General features: G+C 37.3%; 1 protein-coding gene across 2 annotated transcripts in view; it reads left to right on the top strand.

Annotated features, from left to right (window-relative positions):
* Positions 1-5370: 5370 nt before the first annotated feature.
* Positions 5371-21300, top strand: part of cltca (clathrin, heavy chain a (Hc)) — a 48144-nt gene continuing 32214 nt past the window's right edge. The window contains exons 1-3 of one of the 2 annotated variants that reach the window (XM_042499163.1): positions 5371-5673; positions 18674-18881; positions 19270-19272. In XM_042499163.1, the coding sequence (XP_042355097.1) occupies positions 5632-5673; positions 18674-18881; positions 19270-19272 (253 nt within the window). In that variant the 5' untranslated portion in view covers positions 5371-5631. The remainder of the gene's footprint in view (positions 5674-18673; positions 18882-19269; positions 19273-21300) is intronic. The other variant, XM_042499164.1, reaches the window with a different exon arrangement.

Here is a 21300-nt window from a genome sequence, read left to right as displayed (position 1 = left end):
TTCATAGAAAACATTTGTTTCTGTAATTGTTGTGCAGTTAATTAGATAGGATAAGATAAAATATCCTCTACTAATCGCACAGCGAAAAAAATTGTATTATTTCAGCAGCAAAGGGGATAGTATAAAATAAGCATCAGGAAAAAGAAAAAAAAACAAAGCAAATATAACACGTAAACAGTAAATAAATAAATAAATAAATAAATAGAATAAAATAAAAAAGCCAAATATAGGCTAATATATAGACAGGCTGAATGGCTGAATTCACATTATTGCACATTGGAAGTATTGCACAGTTTAGGAGGCACTGATATTGTGCCTGAGCCATGTTTGATCATGGTAAAAGGGGGAGCAAAAAGACAATAAAGAACCTGAAATTAGTTTTGAATCCTGATACAGTGAAGGCAACTGACTCATAGATACATTTAACCAAAGAGAAAAGACAGAAATGAGACCAAACTTTGAGCAGTTCACCATTCAGATGTTACATAAAAATTGTTTGACTTTACTGGTTCCTCCTCAAACTGGTATTTGTGACCAGTGAAAACGATCACAAATACTTTTAAAGGTGCAAAGGCCCACACACAGTCAATTAGTAACTTCACCTCCACTGACGTTCAAAGGTTAGGCTGCAATACACTGAGTTTTTTGAAAATGAAATGAAAACCCAGTGACCCAAGATCATTTGGAGAGGCTTTATATAGCATGTGTGTTATAGTTCAACTCAGACTAAATATTTATTTGAGATTACAAAAGGGGTGGTGTTAATATCGTTATGTGACTCAGTGAAAGTGAACAGCGGCAGATTTTCCTGTTGGCAGCTAATTTCTTTTTTTTTTTTTTTCGAAAAAATCGAGCATAAGGGAAACATTTGCAATTTTTTATAAAGATTATTTAGATCATTAAAAAAAAACAATAATGATAATAAATACTAATTTTTAGAACATGGGGGTTCGACCTTTTAGTGTAAGAAAAAAAATGAAAGGCAAAAGCTATCTTGAGTCTCTTGAGTTTATGGACATACAAAAGATTTGTTGTCTACATTTTGTCAGAAACATGTGTCTGGTGAAAAACAAAGGGTGATTTCTGATTAAATGATAATAGAGGATGTGCAGCCTACTGACTTTGAGCAAAGGAAACCTAATTTAAATGCAGTGGTATAATGCAACAAAATACTAATATATTTTTAGTATCTGTGCTTGTAGCTCTTTTCCTTGTTAGTAATCAATGCAATTAATAAAGATTATTTAGATTATCAAGCTAATATTACATTACACGTAATATTGATCATATGCTTTTGAAATTGGGTGGAGGATCCCACTTATTTTATTTTATTTTGTTTTATTTGTTTGTGTTGTACATTCAAAAAAACTGAGCAGGATTGGTGAAGCACAGGTGTGTGTGTGTGTGTGGGGGGGGGGGTTGTGGTTGACACTGCTTGTAGCGTATCATTGATTGTGGCATTAACATTGGTGCTGTGGAGGGAGAGTCTGCTAGGTCCAGCATTGGACATGTACCTGCTAAATGGCAGATGAAAAGAAAGAAAAAGAACAGAAAGTGCATATCAAGTGGTAGTATTATTATGTGATGACATTCCCTTAACCACTGTCTTCTTAAAGTAGAGCAGAAAGAACGAGAGACAGGGAGAGAGAGAGAGAGCCAATGGGTCTTCTATGGGACTTTTCATTTCTTACTCCGGATCCAAGTGTCAGTCTCGCTCAGTCATCCCTGATGGGATCCTCCCAGCCACAGGAAGACACGGAGCTCCCATCTGTGCCTAAATCCTTGCCAAAGCACTGGAGTGTACTAACGGTCAAAAATCTGTAAAGGAGACAGTTACCTTTTTGTGAGCAAGATCCCATTTGATGCACATAGTTCAAGTCCCAAGTGTGGCTGCTCCCCTTGGGGACTTCACTGGACTCCTCAGTGAGCTGCAGGAGACGCAATAAGTAGAGATGGGGACATCTGGTAATAAGGAAAGACAAGGGCAAAGGCTGCAGGACCACCAGCGCTGCTGCCTCTTCATTTTGCACGGAGCCTGAGGCTAATCTCAGCCTCAGTGGGCCCGTGTGACATCCCTGCAGAAGAGTCCAAAGGCCACTCTTTTTATCATGACACACATGGCTTCTCTGTTAGTGTCTGAGTCTTGCATTTGCTCGCTCTGTGAATCCATGGCAACAGTGGTGTGAATGGTCTATTCAGGACGGCCTCCACTACACGCTCTGCCGCTGAGACTATAGATCAGCAGACAAATTGCATACTTGGTTTGGTCCCGGTTTATTAGACAAGGTCCCAGGTGGGAGCCAAAACTCATTAATTTAATCTTTCTGGGGGGGAAAAAAGCTCTGTCTGAGCTCGGTGCAATCCTTTGTCATTCTTGAAATTCATTCATTTATGCCATGGAGTGCAAGGCCAATTATTTGCTTATTTGTTTATGATAACTTGCTCTAACATGTGTTCAGAAATCAAAATATTGCATTTTTAGGGCGTTTCAGAGCAGATATTATATATAGGTAGAAATACTGGTGATACATGTCATTTGTGAGTTTTTAATGAAAGCAAAAATAACACTCTGGATTTCTTTAACATTAATGTGGCCATTGGAGTCATAGCCAGGGATGGATTCAGAGAACTGGATACAGCATTAAACGCGGGCCCTGTTTATTTCTATGAGTCACTCAGTGGCACATGAAGCCAAAAAAGTTCAACTCCTACACATAAAATTACCACGATGATCCATTACTTTGACTGAACTTTGTATAAAAAATAGAGGAAGCTCTCTGAGGCCCTTCTCACCGCTTAATGGCACAAAATGGTTTAGTCCAGCCTGCACTTAAGGCAGAGCCGTATGACTGCTGGAGCAATATTGTACAAATCTTTCTCCAAGAAAAGGAAATCAAAAATGAAAAAAACAAAATAAAGAAAGAAAATAAGATGTGTGAGAGAGACATAGCTCAAAAAGAGGCAGGGTGAGGGGCCCACACACACTACTTATACAGGACCCAGAAGAATTTGGTGCTATGCCCCTAAAATATGGTGATGCAGGTTTACAATGCAGGAATTCTTACTTTAACATTTTTGTGTATTATATAATATACCCCCACAATTCTCCTTAACATTTGATTGTGAAATGTTCATGTCTTTTTTTTTTTTTCCTCGTGAGCCGGAGGATCATTCTGGATGGAGCACAATCCAGATGTTGTTTGGAAGGACTCTGACGCTCTTGGGACGATTCATCATTTGACACCACAGAAAAAAAAAAAAGTCAACATACATCAATTTCTTAGGTACTTTCTACAAAATATCTATATCATGGTGTCCTTGCAGGGACAGGTTTGTGGATTTTACTGCATTCCCCTGGCATTGCTATATGTGACAAATGCCATGTAGTACTAAACTTTCCTGTGAACACTCTCTCCTGCGGAATCCAAAATTGCCATCTCAGCAGAGTGACATCTCTGCGAAGAGGTCAGCTCATTTGAGGAACAGTTTTCCTAGTATTCAGTTTTACATTGTGCAATAACGCTACATCCTCTGCAAACAGATTGTGGATGTAAAAAAGGGAAATGATCACTTCACTGCACACTCCACCCAACAGACATTGCAGGAGTCCAACCAAAACACAATTAGCTTGCAGACATTTTTTCAGCCTATAGACATTTATCTAAGAACCCATTCATTTTATTTTTTCAGATTGTCTTTAGATAATGACATGAACATGCAGTTGTTCTGTACATTTAAGTTGCATTTCGGCGTAAGCAAAATTATTTAGTTCTCTAAAAGTACTTGATCATATTTTGCTTTGCTTGCAAGCTTTGAATGGCGTGACAGTTGGACAACTGTGTGAGGAAGAACCGGTCTGCTTATTCACTTGTGTCATGAAATCAGTTGTGGGACAATAACGCATGCTGCATGCACATGCTAATGCAAAGGTGTAGATTTTAAAGGGGATACAGGCCCCCTTCACAAAATTCACCAGAATGCCAGAAATTAAGTGGATAAATTTTTGGCAGCCAAAAACAATAACCATTTATGGACATACACAAGGTTTGTTGTCCACATTTTGTCAGAAACGTGTGTCAAGATCATCAGTTTAGAGGTGAAAGTTAATTTGATTAAATTGTGATTTGGTTTAGTTTTTGGTTTAGTTTAGTTTAATTAAGTTAAGTTTAGTTGTTTTCCAACTTAACCAACTCAAATACACACACACACACACACACACACACACACACACACAAAACTTAAGTCTTCAAGTCTTCTGTCGCTGTTTTGTGTTTCAAAGAGAATATTGAATGTCTATTAAATATTTAAAATATAAACTTTTGAGGTCATTGCTCATTACCTTCTCTGTCTATGGTTTTGACAGAAATCAAGGCAATTTCCTCAGGTTCCAAAGGGTTAATAGTCGCATCCCCAAAGCAAAATTTAAAAAAAAACAACATAACTCCCTCCTCAGTAGCTCTTCCTGAGGTTTCAACCATTTTTTCCCGCCCGTTATAGGTTTTTTTTTTTTTTTTGGAAGTTTGTCCTTTGTCATATACTGCAAAACCCTCAGAGGTAAATTGTGATTTGTGATAATGGGCTTTATAAATAAAACTGACATAGCTTAACTTGACTCCCCAGTGCTTAAAAAATGTATGAAGTGCCTCCCCAGGGCGAACAGAAGTTGTTCCACTTTTACATTTATTTTTTATATATTTTATGTTGGAGTCTTCTGTCGCTGTTTGGTGTTTCAATAGAATATAAAATGTCTATTAAATATTTAAAACATCTTATTTTTGGGCCATTTTTCATGCCTTCTTCCAATGGTTTTGAAAGAAATAAAGCCAATTTTCTCAGGTTTTAAAGGCTTAATTGTCCCTACACCAAATAAAAAAACATAATTCCCTTCCCAATGCTATTTTTTTTTTTTTTAATGAAGTACCTCCCAATTTTGCACCACCCTTTTTTGTCATACATAACCAACAGTCCCTAATTTAAATGCAATTACTGCTGAATATATGGTTATTGATTGCAAGATAAAGTTGAATTTCTGGCTTGTGCTCAGAGTGATCTGATTGGCTGAGAGGAACAAGTGCACCACACGCAGGAGTGACGTTAATTTACACAGACGAATGATGTGGCAAAAATCAAAGGGCGAACAGAAAGAAGTAGTTCCACTTTTCATTCATTGTTCTATATTTTTTATGTTGAATTCTCCCGTCGCTGTTTGGCGCTTCAAAGATAACATTGAATATATATTGTGTATTTTAAAATCTATAAATGAAACAGTTATTACACACGCCGTGATGCACTTAAAAAAAAAAAGTGTGACTCGGTATTCATCCGCCGTGATGAGTGCACTTCCATTTCCGGGATGTTTTCTCTGCAGACCAACCTCCACCGCCATTGCAGGTCCGGGGAGTCGGTGTAGTGGCAGTCAGTCGTTAGCCAGGGGAAGCCCGCAAGTAAACAGTTTGGGGACGAATAAAAAAGTACCATCACACCGACAGCACGCTTCACACAACGCTTAGATTGAATTAATTTGGACTTTAGACTAGAGGCCCCCTGGCTGTCCGGCTAGGATCTGAGAGAAGAAGTCGTAGTTTGTTAGCATTAGTAGAAACCGGAGGAGAGTGAGAGAGAGGAACCGCCATGGCTCAGATCCTGCCTATTCGCTTTCAGGAGCACCTGCAGGTATGTGGATGAATGAATGGTTAAATTGTTAAGTAAAGTTTGCCTTTCAGTCGTAATCGCGACGAGATTTTCAGCGGCTCCAGAGAGTTTTCTAACACAAGTTGCTAACAAGTTAGCTTACGCGAGGCTATGCTAACTAGCTTGGCAGGGTGGATGACGTTTATCTTAGTTAGCATCTAGCCTGCTTGCTAACAGTTTGAGTAGCCACCCTTGTTCGTGATATAAATGACGAAAGTCTGTAATACACATTATTATTTTGCTTTTAAGTCGTTATCTGAAATGTTGTGTTATCCGTATTGGTGGCATGTAACTCAGTAGATTCACTCAAATACTGTACTGAGTAGAAATTTTAGGAACTTGTACTTTCTTTGACTATTATTTATATGCCCCCTATACTACATTTCAGGTGAAATATAGTACTTGTTAATTCACCACTTGCTAGTTTCTTTACAAATTAGCATTTTATCATAAAAAACATCAGTTTCTAAAATGTGACGCTTTATTGTAAAGTGAACAACTCAAAAGTTTGTACAAGTACAGCTAAAAAATGTAGCCTATTCAGTTAACTCTTTAAAACCTGAAGAAATTGGCTTGATTTCTTTTAAAATCATGGGAAGAATGCAGAGAGTGAGTAAAAAAAAGATACAATAATAATAATAACGACAGGAAAATTAGTTAGATTGTATAAATAAACACAAATAATAGTGTAATAAAATTTTAAAAAGAAGGGAAAATTGGCTTGATTTCTTTCAAAGCCACAAGAAGGAAGTGAGCAAAGAAAAAAATGACCCAATGTAATAACAATAATAAGAAAGAAAAACAATTAAAATATATAAATAAATAAAAATATGTTTTTTAAATAGTATTTTTATTGACAAGTTATGAAGACATAACCCACACATAAATCAAGACATTAAGACATCAAGACAAAAAGTATTATTAAACACACTCACATAATTTATTATAACAGATATCATAATAAAATTTTTAAAAAGAAAAAGACAGAAAGGAAATTACTTGCTTAAAGTGTTTAAATTATAATGATTTTCAAAATGTAATTACAATAATAAAAAATATAGTTTATCCTTACCTTTTTTCTTTTTCACATGACATTTTTCCCAGGCTTTAAAAAAATAATTTTCCACATCTACTGACTTCTTTCATTTTGTGGAACATTTCTTACTAAGTTGCTTATTGCCTTTTTTTCTTATGTTTTTGAAAGAAAGCACATGCATTTGCTCAGAGTTCAAAGGTTTAAATACTTATGAAAGGCAATTAGCTCATTAATTAAAATGAATTGGCTAGTATTTGTGATAGATATTTAATCATTTAATTTTTAATTTTTTGGGGTGTTTCCTGCTACAGTTTATCTGAAGTGGGCATGTTTTAAAGTACATTGATTATATTTAATAACTTTTACATGAGTAACATTTTAAATGAAGGACTTGTACTTGTAACAGAGCGGTTTCACAGTTTGGTACACATACTTTTATCAAAGTAAAGGATCTAAATACTTCCTCCACCACTGGTTTTCCCAGTCCTTTCTTGTAAGTTATGACAGCTGTAACACATTCTCATAGTAAGTATTCATTCTCTGTAACATTACACACTACTTGTTAAAAATAGGCACTGCCAGTTTTCGTGAAGGATTGCTAGAACAGCTTTAAATTGAAACGCTATTTATTATCTTTTAGTGGCATGGTTGAACCACATTCTGCACACTACTTTCCACAACGTAGTTACATGACAGCTGAACAGAAAAAGTGAAAATATTTACTCTTTTACAGTTACTTGTGTGGCGTTGACACATTCTAAGTTTTGCATTGTCCTTTTACTTTGAAAGTGAGTATGCGACCTCAGGAGGATATCACGTTGGCTGATTGTAGAAATGGTCATGTGGTATGCTGGCTTGTCCCTCTGCTATCCGGCTACACATATTGAATGACTTTGTCGAAGTTGGCTGAGGCTCAAATATTCACTGACTTCTGTTGCTGTTGTCAAACTCTCCCCTTTGATATGGTAATAAAGCTGGTATTAAACATTTTTGTAACTCTGGAAAAGCAGGTGTTTTCCTTGATCATTCAGGCCTGCGTGGACTGAGCCTGCGTTTGGGTTTAAATGGCCACACCTTTACTATAACCCTAATAAAACTGCCAGTTGTGGAGGAAGTGGAAACATGCATGGCTCTCTAAGCTGTCCAGAGTGCTGACATTCAAGATGTAATGAATAAATTATAGTGACTTTGGGTGTTTCAGCCAAGCCTCAGATGAGAAATGTGATCTCTCTACCTCTCAGCTTCAGGAAAATAATTTGTTTATTTAATCTTTTTATTTGTTTTCTAGCCTAATCTGTAATCTGCTTTGGGCCTCACAGGCTCATGAGACTGATGACTGTTATCGACAATTTACTTGTGATCCTGGTTGTCTTGCATAGTTTTCCTTAATTTCCAAGCGGCTCTGTCCATGTGCAACACTCACTAATTATAAGTGTGTTTTTACACTGATACTGATGTGAGGTCAGAGGTCATGGTCGGTATGGTAGGAGTAGATTGTGGCTTTAAGAATCATGTTCAAGGACAGCTCAGCAGAGTGAATGTTTGAACACAGGCCTCCTGGTCTTATTGTTTCCTGACACCACAAAACTGTCACTTTTATTACAAATCTTGCAAGAATAGTAAGGTTGAGCTGTTCTTTCTCACAGCAGGTGCATGCTGTCCTCATATTCTATCATTTTTGTTTGCTTTCAATGATGTTAAAACAAAAGAAACATGTAAAAATTCTCATAAGTCACATCTCTTGGTGTCAAGGCCATCTTAGTTTCAGCAGTTGATGAGTTAATATGTAGGCCTATCACTAGAGATTATATGGAGGCCGAGCTTCAGCTATGCAAAGGTCTTTTGTGCATACAGTTACAATGAAATGATTATGGACAGATTTTTGACTCCTTTGTTAACTCTTGATTGCAGGAGTGGGAGTAATACAGCAATACAGAAGTGCTGAATTACTGTGGGTACTGTGAACTAAAAGTGAACTAATATTTAATCTTCAACCGAGGGAGAGGCATGCACAATCATGTCCCCACACTTCACCCTTTTAGTGAAATTACACTTGTAACTTAAGTATTTAAATTTCATTCAAGTAATCAGTGTATTTCACATGAAACTTCTAATAGCTTCTTGTTATTCATACTCATGTCTAACTTTTATGTACATTTTTTGCATATTTTCTTCCATTTTATTCAAATTACTTAATGCACTGTAAGTGCACTATAGTTCTCTGTGATATGAACTGTGTGCTTTCCCTGATTTGTGTTATTTGCACGTCACAAGGTCATTTTGTGTAACTAATCAACTTCCAAGGGATCTCCGGCAACTATCACTAATGCATGACCTGCATATGCTGTTTCATGCATGTTTCACAGCATACATCACTTGAGCAGATCATGCATGTTAGAGCTGGATGATATGACCGAAAATCTGTGTCAGGGTAAACAGTCACTATTCTAAGTCAGATACTACATGATGCTGGCATTGCTCTTCACCACAAGGAAACCACAAAAAAAGTCACAAAATCCTGGAGAGACCAACCTGACATTAGTTTATGGCTGCTTTGGTGCTGTCATGATTTTTCACACAGCGATTGAGTATGCATGCTCAGCTAAGCAGGGGTTTTTTTTTTTTCAACCAGCCAGGTTTGCTTTACCACCTATACTGTAAATTGAAGCTCATTAAATACTTTGATTTTGAGTTTTGCTTTGCAAACAAGAGATCAACAGGGCCACTACTGTCAGTTTGCCCTGAAAGCTATGTAATTTTTAAAGCTATGTAATTCATTAATTTTAGACCCATGTCCTTTAGAGGATTTTCTCCAATAGACTGATGCGATCAATTTATTACAGTTGCATTATCATTTTACAAACTAGATTTTTAGGTCTTAGTTTTGTCTTGTGTGATGGGGATTTAATTAAATCTCTTATTTGCACCAAGTCTTGTATAACAACTAAAAAACCTAAATTTTGTATATAGTTTAAGCTGCTAGCAGATGTTGTGGTTTTAAAAGGTCTATGTTCAGTAGTATCAGCATATCTCCTCTGAAGCTGTCCAACTTTGTATGTCAGCGGTATGCCAGTTTACCATGGTAAGAAAATTTACAATTATATCACATACGTTTGCTTATCTACAGTATTAAAAGAAAAAAAAGCACATGGATGGAGAATTTCACCTTTATTCAAGCTATTTTCGAAAGAGAGACTTTTTACACAAACTTGATCTCTTTCATTTAAAACTTAACTCTCCATCTGTTTTTAATTTCATTAAAAAAAGGGTTTTAAGTTTAAATTTTAGTAATAAAATGAAACTAGAAAACAAATAAAACAAAACTAGCAATTGTTTTCATTATCAACTAATGCTCCAGTTGATAATTAATTAATCAGTTAATCATTTAGTTTATTAAAAATGTTAAACAATATGTGGGAAATGCTCATCACAGTATCAAGAATCCAAAGTCACATCTTCAGTATGCTTCTTTTGTCCAATCAACAGGCCAAAAACCAAAAGACTCTTCATTTACCATCATAAATGACAAAGAAAAGCAGCAAATTCTCACATTTAAGAAGCTTGACACAGCAAATGTTTTTCCTTGAAAATGGCATTGAAATAATTAATCCATTTTCAAAATAGTTGCCAATTAATTTTCTTAACTGACTGATCGATGAATTGACTAGTCGATGCAGCTCTAATAACCAAAGAGAAGTATCAAGTGCTTGGGGATAAGTTTATTGTCCATTTCACTGAAATGTGGTGAAATTGTAATAAAACTCATATCAAGATACTGTATCTTACTTCTTTATTGTCTGTTGCAACATTGAGATGAACTTTTAAAATAGTCAAATATGTCCAAATTGAAGTAATGCTAATCATTTGTTAAAACCTTTTTTTTTCTCTTTTTTTTAATGGAGCTTATGTGCATAATTGACATTTTCTGCAGGATTTAAATTTTTCTGGACCTATTGCAGGGAGCTAATACAGACTCAGCTGTACGTCGCCTATCACAGATTAAAAGCTCACATTTGCCTTGGTCTGTGCTCGCTCCCTCTGTCTTCCTCCCTCCCTCTCCCCTAAACTTTGCAATTGTGTGTCCTCTGTCATCCGGTCAACTTGCATAGCTTGCATTTTTATATATCATCCATTTATATAGTGTAGTGCAGACTCTAGTTAAGAACCTTAATTGCCATGTCATGTAAAATACACTTCACATCTTTCCCCACAGAACATAGTATATGCACTCAGTTCGTCTTGCGCTCCACTTTGTACACTTATCCTGGCAAACCGTATTTAACGTTAAATGAATGACTGTTACAATAGTAGCTCCTACTGCCCAGTGTAACACTTCTGATCAAGACCGGTTCTCGATACCCATCCCTGCCTGGGAGTGAGCTGTGTGTAATAATTAAAAATGGCTCTTGATCCTGTTTATTCAATGACAACACGATGCCTATTCCTTTATTGACAAAAGCTTCCATAGAGTATTTAGTAAGCAGGGCTTCCTCTCCAGTGTTACTGTGGATGATTTATGGAGGGAGTGAACTAATATGGAGGGAGTGAACTAATATGGAGGGAAATACTGTAGTGAAATGTCACAGCGTGACATTTCACTACAGTATTTCACATATATGTCCATAATGACATGTTATTGTAACACATCTCATCAAAACAAAGTTAGCCACATAAGCAGATAATTAGACTGGTTGTAGACAAACCAGGAGTTGTCAGAACTTTTTGGGGAAGGAAACAATGGAAAACATTAAAATAATTGTGCTATCCATAGTGAATGCTGAACTTCACTTTCTTTTCATCGTAAACACCTATTAGGAGTTACTTATCTGACACAGTATCCTCAGATTCCAGCAATTAATTTTGTGAATCAAATAATGTTATAACCAAATAAATAAATAAGACTCAGACTGGTATGATTTTGCAGCACTATTGTTGTATTATCTAATGCAAGCATGTGCAAACTTGACAAATTTTCCCATAAAGAAGAACTAGTGTAATTGGTAGTTACGTTAAATGTTTGTGGTCTGAGAAAGGATTCGGTTCCATGAATACTATAAAAACATGGGACTTGAGATCTGGCAGTACTGACAACAAATGCATGTAATTCCAATTTTCATTGGTGTTTGATAGTAAATGAAATTTGTTTGTGGTAAATACCCACATCATTACATGCCTACTTTTTGCTTGTTGGGAATGGCATTAGTTTATGGTGCCATGCTCGTTAAAATATTCACCTTACAAGGTTTGCATGTTGCACTTTGAACTGAGCCAGTAACTGACCAGCTGATATCTCGTGACAGGCCTGTGAGGATACAGATCTGCTGTGCACTTGACATTCTGCAGCTCTGTCTAAATGTAAGATAAAGCTTGCATTTGTGAGAAAAAAGGAAACTGCAGTCCCAAAAACCACCTCAGCAGAACTGGCCCGAAGTGGAGATGGATGATCTCCAGAAATGCATGCATTCCTTTCTCGTCTCCCCCTTCTTTTTATCTAAAAGTAAAGGCAGCCCTCTTGGTCCTCACCCCTGGGCTGGTCACATGTTCCCCACCAGTGTCACATGGTGGTGGAGGAGGCAGCACTGGGCAGGCCTGTTGTTTCAGTCCTGGTAGACAATGGGTCCCTGGTTTCCTGTTGTGGAGCTCTGCAGTGAAGTGCTGCAAGCCTCAGCACATTACATAGCACATCCTTCCCTGCCCTGCCTTGAACTTTACATGTGCGGGACATACACAGGGCTTTTTTTCTGCTGAGCAAGATGCTGCTTTCCTTTGAAGGAAGAGCATACAGGTTAAACCAACAGATGGGACTCCCCTAGGGTTGTTAGGAATAGTTAAAACCTGCTGGCTAATTCCCTATCTCTGTAGGATTCAGAAGCAGCCATCAGCTCAATTTTATGGCGTTTAATGGGAATTTACTAGGTTTGACTTCCCTGTGAGGCAGCATGGTGACCTCTGAACTAAATGACTGTTTGCTGTCAGAGCTGTCAATGGAAGTAAGCAAGGGATGAGCCATTTAGTTGCTTTCTCATCAGTGCTGATAGATCAGGCATTTATTTGAAAATGTTTCTACTTAAAGACAACGTTTATAAAATGAAACACAATCAAGCTGTTTAATTATCTGCTAAACAGGAGTTTAGTTGGTTGGCGTTAGAGAATGTAAGCAAAACTCCAGCAACAAATGGAGCAGCTTGCAAAAAGTTGGAGATCAATCCCGATAAAAGAGGGTCAATTCTTTTTAAGGCACATCAGGTTTCCAAGTTTTATTATTTGATCACTTAAAATAAATAAAACATTTTAAAAATTGAATTTAAAATCAACTTCGGGCAAGCAGACCAATCTGCCTGGTCAAAAACAGTAACGTTGAACCGTGTATTTGTACGTGAACTTCCTTACAAAAATTTTCATTACTTAATTTAACATGTAGTTATGATTTTCTGATGAAAGCATGTGTGGACTTAGACTTGAGTTGATGTGGTGAGGTTCTTCTATGCAGTGCACTTGCTTACACTGTGAATGGAGCTGATAACATGGAAGGGTCCTGCCCTATGATCCGAACTCCTGCTTTGCCCTCAGAGTGAGGGTCTATCGCACGTAGTCCATCTATGACATAAAAAGTGCAGCTTGGGGTGTTTGTGTGCTTGGCCACAGTACTTTTTTAGGTGGAGAAGAAGAATGTGAATGCTATTGTTTCCACTTAAATGTTCAGCAGTGGTGCAGAGCTACAGCTGCTGATTTTATCGCTCATTGACTTTGTTAATTTCATGATATGGACTTTGATAGCATGTACAAAATTGTCAACTAGGACATTCTTTATCAGTGGTTGTGGCACAGTGTATGTCAACTCATTCCTGTGAGTGGTAGTAGATCATCATGTTAACTTTACTGATTGGTCCAACTGCTGTAAAACATCCAGTGAGTGAGCAGGAAATAGCACTCATCTCCTGACACTATAAAACTGTTAATGGTTCAAATTAACCTATGAACTTTCAGTGAGGTTCACTTTCTTTTACTTATTTGCATGGCAACTCTGCTGTCTCCTGTGCTGAAATATTGCCTTGCAGAGACACTAATTTGGGACATGCCCTACTATAATGTCATGTCATTGAAGATGCAGTTCTGACAGTCATTTGAATAGAGTCAGGCAGAGAGGTTGAGTTAATGGTTTGTCAAGGGACTAATGATAGTAATGCACAGTGAAATAGTGAGTCACTGTGCCTCTTCCTGGCAATTTGTTGTTGCCATTGCACTTGGCTATCTGCTGTAGTCTCTGAAATGTCAGCCTTCAGGTCCTCATGTAAATTGATTCTGTTAGTCTTCCTCTTGACTGCATTGTTTTCTGTTTGAAAGCTTTACACCACATGCCTTGGATGCCAGACGCAGTACACCTGAAGTATCACAGGCCAAACCAGTTATAGGGTGGCAGAAAAACACACATTTTTAAAAGTGAAACTATTTATTTAGTGTTTTTACTAGGTTTAACCCATTGAAACCTGGACCAACATCACTTTTCTTATACTGCGTTCAGACAGCTTTCACAAGTATTTAAACCTTTGAACCCTGAACGAATTGGTTTTATTTATTTTCTAAAAATGTAGGGAAAACTTTGCATGTTTTGGTCTTTCATATTGCAGAAAAATTGTAGATTTAGGGGGAAAAATATAAATATAAATACTTTATTTTAAATATTGTGATGTACTTATATACAGTACGACGAGAAAATACAAAACAACACAAACTGTTGCCCATTTCATGCACATGAGGTGATTGGTATGCATCACTGCCAAGTTGTGACCAAGATTTTATCCAAATTTTTCTGCTCACTGGTGTGAGAGATTTTAAATTGCTGTCCAGTCTGTGTTGTTCTCTTCACTCGCTACACTGTTGTTTATTAGCTGTCGATGTACTCAGAAGTTTTGGGCTACATCTACCCCTGAAAGCTTGTGCTAACAGCTAAAAGCAGCGGCACTAAGGCCAGAGCAGGATAGACTAAACGACTAAATGATTTTCCACATTGGTTGTAGCTCCACTGGTTTGACCTGCTTTCACCCAAATTCCTGCTCATTGATGTCACAGGAGCATTAGCCTGCCTCAGCAGTGTTTTACTAGAGGGTTTCCATAGCAAACCAGTCTGACAGACCAGACTGTGATGTGGTCCAGCAGTGCAACATCTGTCTGTGCTTGTTGTTCTTTATTCCTAGGAACAGAGGTAACATATTCATTGTGACGAGGCCACGCCACTCTTTCCTGTTTTATGATTGCTGTTCATTGTGAATGAAAGCACTTCCTGCTGATCCCAGAATAGATGACAGACGGTAGAGTGAGAGAGCGAGAGCGTGCACACAAATCTGTCTAGAAAACTATTGTGTAATGATAGAGGATAACCCTCCTCTTCTGCTTAATACATGAACACACCTCGGTCTGGTTTAGGGAGATTAGAGAGACGATTTAAAGAAAGGCAAACGGTTAATTCTCACTCTTAGATCTCAAGTCTGCTACATGGGATCTTCTGATATTGTCATAAAAGAAGAGTGTGCGCTAGAAGAAAGATTTCAGTTTTTTACAAAGCAAACTGAAAATGTTATTTCTGAGAGCAGTGTGTAAATAATATTCTCTCTGCAGGCTCTTTTCCTTTGTCTGGTGTTTAAATAAATGTTGCCTTTGTAAACAAGGCTTCCGTACCGGACAATAGCCATGATAAGAGGCATGGAAGCTCCAGTGACGTTACTGCATGATGTCACCCTTCACAGTTATAAAAAAAAAAAGCATGAAACGTTGCAGTGAAAGCTTGCTACAGACCAGTTTTCAGTTCTTTCCTCAGGGCTGGTAGCAACACTTGTTCTGTAAGGTCGTTTATCGCCGTGTCATTGAGAGGAAACCAGGTTACACACCAGTGAAAGAATGTGGGTGGGGCAGGCTGAGGGGAGGGTGTGTCTTGTCATTGATAGAAGGTGTTCCCATTTCGTTGAGCAATTCCTGGAACTGTGGTTTCTGTTTGCTGATTAGGACTCAAATTGTTGACAGTGGAGCCACAATTTATCATTAGCAAGCCTTGAAATGAACACTTGCCACCAGACACAGCTAAATTGTGGCTGTGGCTGCAGAGCCCACTAGGCTTTTTTGAAAATTGTATTCATAAAACTACTCTTGACATTTAAAAATTAAAATGATCAGGCCACAAATAAAGAATTTGTTAACCTCTATGGCTGTTAAGAAGGTAAAATGTCACTGATTCTTGTGATCAGAATACAGAACACAGATTATCATAATGTGTATTTAACATTTCTGTGTTAGCAGTTAGCTAAATAATCGTTATATCTTTTTATTGTACAGTTAACAGTTATGACTTTGGGATTACATCTGTCAGGTAAAGAAAGCTTTTGACCGATCATCACAGTTTACATTTATGCCTACGTAGCTGTACGCACAACTTTGCACACATTGTTTTTACAACATTTGTACATCTGCGAATTTCTGAAAGGTTGCGAAAGTAGAGGAAGTTGCAACAACGCTGGTCTATATGACATGATTTTTGTAGTTTCATTTCCTTCAGATTTGCTTCACAGCAGCTTTGCAAATTGTCAGCAGGAAGACACGGAAGTTCTGTTTGTTTAACCCTTTGAAACTTGGAGCTCCTTTCAGATGCATTTCACAAGTATTTAAAGCTTTGAGCCCTGAGCAAATTTGTGCAATTTTTTTCAAAAAATGGGCAAAAGGCAACGAGCAACTTGGTAAAAAATATTTCACAAATTGCAAGTAATTAGTAGATTTAGAAAAAACATGTTTAAAGCTGGTAAAAATTATAGGCTATTTCTGACTACCATAATTACATATTTAAAATCAGGTTGTGTCATTTCCTTTTTTTGATTTTTTTCTTTCTTTCTTTCTTTTTTTTTTATTTTACAATTTTTAAGGTAATTTTAAAATAAGCTAACAACGGATTTCAAAGGGCCACAACATGTTTTGCTGACACTAGATATAAACCTATTAACTTACTGTGAGCTGTAAATTCACCACTCCTTCACCTTACAGTGCAGCCTCTATCCCTCCATGCCGCTGCCTGCATATATGAAACTGCTGGTACCAAAGAGTAGCATGAAAGTCAAAGTGCTCACTCCGCAGCAAAATCTGTGAACTAAAACGTTCCTAGAAATTCACTGACTAGCACAAAGACTAGCATTAAAAAAAAAACAAAAAACAAAATGACTGTTCGACTTGAAGCAATCTCCGTCAACTCAGGGGTCTCTAATGATTCTATTCTCCGACTTTCAAGGAGCAGCCCTAGTGGGATGTTAAAATCATAAATGAAAATAAAATAAAAGATAGATCACCAGTGGTTTCATTTTAGAATTGTTACCATGATATATGGTTTGTGCTTGAGTCTTAACAGTCCTGCCCAGAGTTGTTCTGGCACTGCCCTCAGTAGGTAGTGCTGTGTCAGGTTTTGTGTGGGTCAGGCAGTATGTGCTGGTTCCAGCCTTGGCAGTGAACTGGGCTGCAGAGCTAGCTGGTGTGACATGCTGCAAAGCACTTTACCCACTGGCTCAGGCTTTACCTTAATGCAGGTTAAACTTCTTCATGTCCTGTATCACATTGTTTGTTCTACTGGGATTCCAGGAAGTCAGCCACATTGAGGCAACACTGCTGAACTGTGGTATACTTTTGTTTAGCATTTCATGTAATTTAGCTTAGCATATGGGCCCCTAATCACGTGTGATTTTCATGATGGGTGTTCTTTATGCCTTGACAGTTTGCAGCTTAACCTCATGCAATAAGTTGCAAGAAATCAGACCTCGATCAGCAGCTAGTGTTCAGACTGCAGTGAGGCTATAGTGTTGTGTAACAGGGCTGTAGTGTCGTCTTTGGCCTGTGCTTTGAGAACTTGGCGTCGGATTAGCCCTCCACCTAGCAGAGCTCTCCAGCCGTCGTGACCACGCCACAGCACCATGTGTGCAAAGAGCTGCTGCTCAGTGTCAGGCTTGGTGATCTCATCAGCTGGCTGTGGTAGTTCAGCGCAGCTGACAAGAGAGTCAAAGACTTCTTATAGGACGCTGTTATTGTTTAATCAGCAGTAGGGCTGCACAGTAAACTAAAATATTATTGAAATTGCAATGTGGTCAGGTGCAATATCCAAATCACGGGAGCTGCATTTTTTTGGTTAAGGGCAAATGTGTCAAAACATGTCATTATAAATGAAGCATTGTGGTGCTATAGAGATACCTTGGCCTACAAAACATATTCCAGATGTGAGGCCACATGCTTGTTTGGCACAAGCCCCAACAAAATTCGCATCATCAGCGTTTATTTATTTACTTTATTTTTTAAAAGAAATTGGAATGCAAAAATTACCATTTCCATTAAAATTGGCACCCATATTGCAATCACAATATCTGTGATTGTCAAATCACATACCTGTCAAATTATTCGCAATATGATCTTTTTTGCTTATCATGCAGCCTTAGTCAGCATTTAATGAATTTGACTGTTAAAAATCATGTGTACAACCTGAAAGTTACTTCCTGCTTCTGACAAGTATGTTTTTTTGTCTCCCCCCTTTATTTCGCCACATGGTTGCTCGGTCATCTCTTGGGAAATACTGCAATGGTTTGCAGTGAAATCAGTATAAGTTAGAACTACCTCTTTTACAGGCAGAAACAAAGTGATCTCAATATTGTCATTGACTTTCTTTGTAAATTATAATTAAAGGGCTAGTCCATCAAATGGTAAAATCAAAATAAAATCAAATGGTGCTGAGCAGCAGCCCCAACTTTTTCATGTCTGTTGGTAAATGCCGGATTGACTGTGGAATGTTTTTTATTTTATTTTTATTTTTTTATTTCTATGTCCCTTTTTTATTTTATTTTTATTCTTGTTTTAATGTCTATGGACCTTTCTATGGGCAGAGTCCTTCATAAAGTTTTGAATTAATTTGAATTTCTCCTTTTCTCTTAGCTCCAAAACTTAGGGATCAATCCGGCCAACATAGGCTTCAGCACCCTAACCATGGAGTCGGATAAGTTCATCTGTATCCGGGAAAAGGTTGGCGAGCAGACTCAGGTTGTGATCATTGACATGGCAGACCCCAATACACCTATCCGCAGGCCCATCTCAGCTGACAGCGCCATCATGAATCCAGCCAGCAAAGTCATTGCACTTAAAGGTAAGGCAGTGTATTAGCACTGAAGAGGCCACATTTCTTTATATCAGTGTAGGAATTACAAGAGTACTTCTTTATTTTTAGCATTCAGTTCTGACATGTTTGTTCAATATAGCAACATTAGCTATTTAATAACTCAGAGCATTTATGAATTATTTTCATCTATTTATGTCCATACACATCCAGCTACTTTAGTTCTCCACTGTGAAGTAGTTTTTATTGGCCAACATGTATGTTTTTTTCCAAACATTTGTCCTGTAGATATTCCCAAAGTAGCATATTTTTATTCTTTTTGTTCAGCATCCATGATTGCTTTGACTTTTTTGTTGTTTTTGTTTTTGTCTTTTCTATGTTCTTTTTTTTTCTTTACTGCTTTCTTATGTGTTTGCAGACGGTGAGTTGAAATTTAACTACTTCATTGTGGAAGTGAAATCCTGTTTTCAAGATAGTATTTGTGAAATTATCCCATTTAGCATTGCCTTCTGTAAATGAATAAAGCATCCAGACTGCATTGATTACAGCTGACTTTATCCGTCTTTGTGTACCACTGAACACAACTGAAATCATGTTTTGGATGCTCCCAGCCTGTATGTAAAAGGCTTAGCTTTTCATAATTTTAGTATATCTGAATAACCTTCTCCCACACTTTGGCCATTGAAAATATTTCTTCGTAAACAGGATTTAGCTTTCACAGCCTTATAGCTTGCTGCATTCCATCATTTTTATTACATGTACGAGTGATTTAGAACCTGTTTTACATGTGGTAATACTATGGGTAAAATGATTTCATTTTAATTCACATTTCCTCTCAAATTTAATTTTAAATCCATGTCCTTGTCCATCCGTGTGAAGTGGTAATTCCCCAGACCTGTTGTTTAACTTGTTTCCCAGCTGTGTTTAATATTTGTTCATTTATTTAGCAACTTCTGCCAAACTTGTTGAAGAACTTAAACTCAGTGTTTGATACAGCTTTTAGAGGCACAGGCAATATGCTGACTTGTAACCTGTATGGGAAGTGCCATGGCATCTGATGGCTGCATTGATTTGGTTTCACATAATCTTGATCGGATAATCTTCTATCACAAGTAGTGATAGACATAGATTCAGAGAAAACCGAACCATGGAGAGATTTTGGAGGCTCGCTTGTTAGGGTGTGAAAAATTGACATAAAAGAATACTTCACCTCCCAAATTACACCCATCTGTTACTTACCCCAAGTTACATTGAATTCAGGAAGAAAACTTTGTTCTGGTATGCGTCCGATGAAAAAAAGAATCCAAAAATTTAGAAAATTCTTAATAAATTGAAGTCATCAGGGTTGGTGTTTCACAGCAGTAAACTGTAACACAAAATCTGTTTACAGACTCTAGCAGCTCCTGCAGTAGTTTTCCACTGTGAAGTAGTTTGTCCTGTAAATATTCCCAAAGCAGTACATTTTTATTCTTCTTGTCCAGTATTCATGATTGCCATAACTTTTTTTTGTTTTTGTCTTTTCTATGTTCTTTTTTTTCTTTACTGCTTTCTTATGTGTTTTCAGATGGTGAGTTGAAATTTAACAACTTCGTTGTGGGAGTAAAATCCTGTGTTCAAGACTATTTATGAAATTATATCATACAGTAAACAAATTAAGCATAGAGACCATGAACGAATTCTTATTTATCCAGTCGTTTACCCAGACAGCCCTTTTAGACAGGGAACTGAACAACATGTGAAACTTAATCCATACTATCTTCAAAACCAGACTTCCTTGGCAAAAACATTAATTTAACCTTGTGAACATGGGAACTGCTGGTTTACTGAATCAGTATATTTTTGTTATTGTGTGACTGTGGTGAATCCAAACTGAGCCTTTAAAAAAACAACACACACAATGACACAGACAAACTTTCGAATTGAGGCAGCAAAAGCCAGATTTTCTTCACGAATTCAATGTAACAGAGTGAATTATTGAAGAAATGATCATTTAGAAGGTGAAGTTTTCCTTTAAGGAGCACTTGCTGTCCAGCTGATTTAAGAACCGAACAGCCTTGTGTTTCCATCTGTCTGTGTTCAGCTCTTGGTCGTGTCCCTTCTCAACTATTAAATAACACTTTGTGAGCCAAACAGCTTGTGTTTTAGGATTTTTGGCTAAACTGTGTCCCTGTGGTCACAGTTTTATGCTATGACAGTAGATGTGGTCTAAGGCCCTTTGGTCCGTCACGTTTCTGTAAAGTGATTGTATTATTTTATAACTTAAAATCAGCATTAGGCCAGCTAATTTTACTTTTACACTACAATAGGGAGGTAATTTCATTTTTGTTGAACTGATGCTGGAGTGATGATGGTGAAAATTTGCTGTAGGGGTGGGACAAAATATCTACATGTTGGGAATAAATCATATTACTTTTTCTTGATTTTATTATATAATCAAGAGATAGTAATA

Source organism: Plectropomus leopardus, chromosome 13 (assembly GCF_008729295.1).
Source record: "Plectropomus leopardus isolate mb chromosome 13, YSFRI_Pleo_2.0, whole genome shotgun sequence".
Classification (NCBI taxonomy): domain Eukaryota; kingdom Metazoa; phylum Chordata; class Actinopteri; order Perciformes; family Serranidae; genus Plectropomus; species Plectropomus leopardus.
Note: the sequence above shows the minus strand (reverse complement) of the source record. Positions and strands in the feature narration are given on the sequence as shown.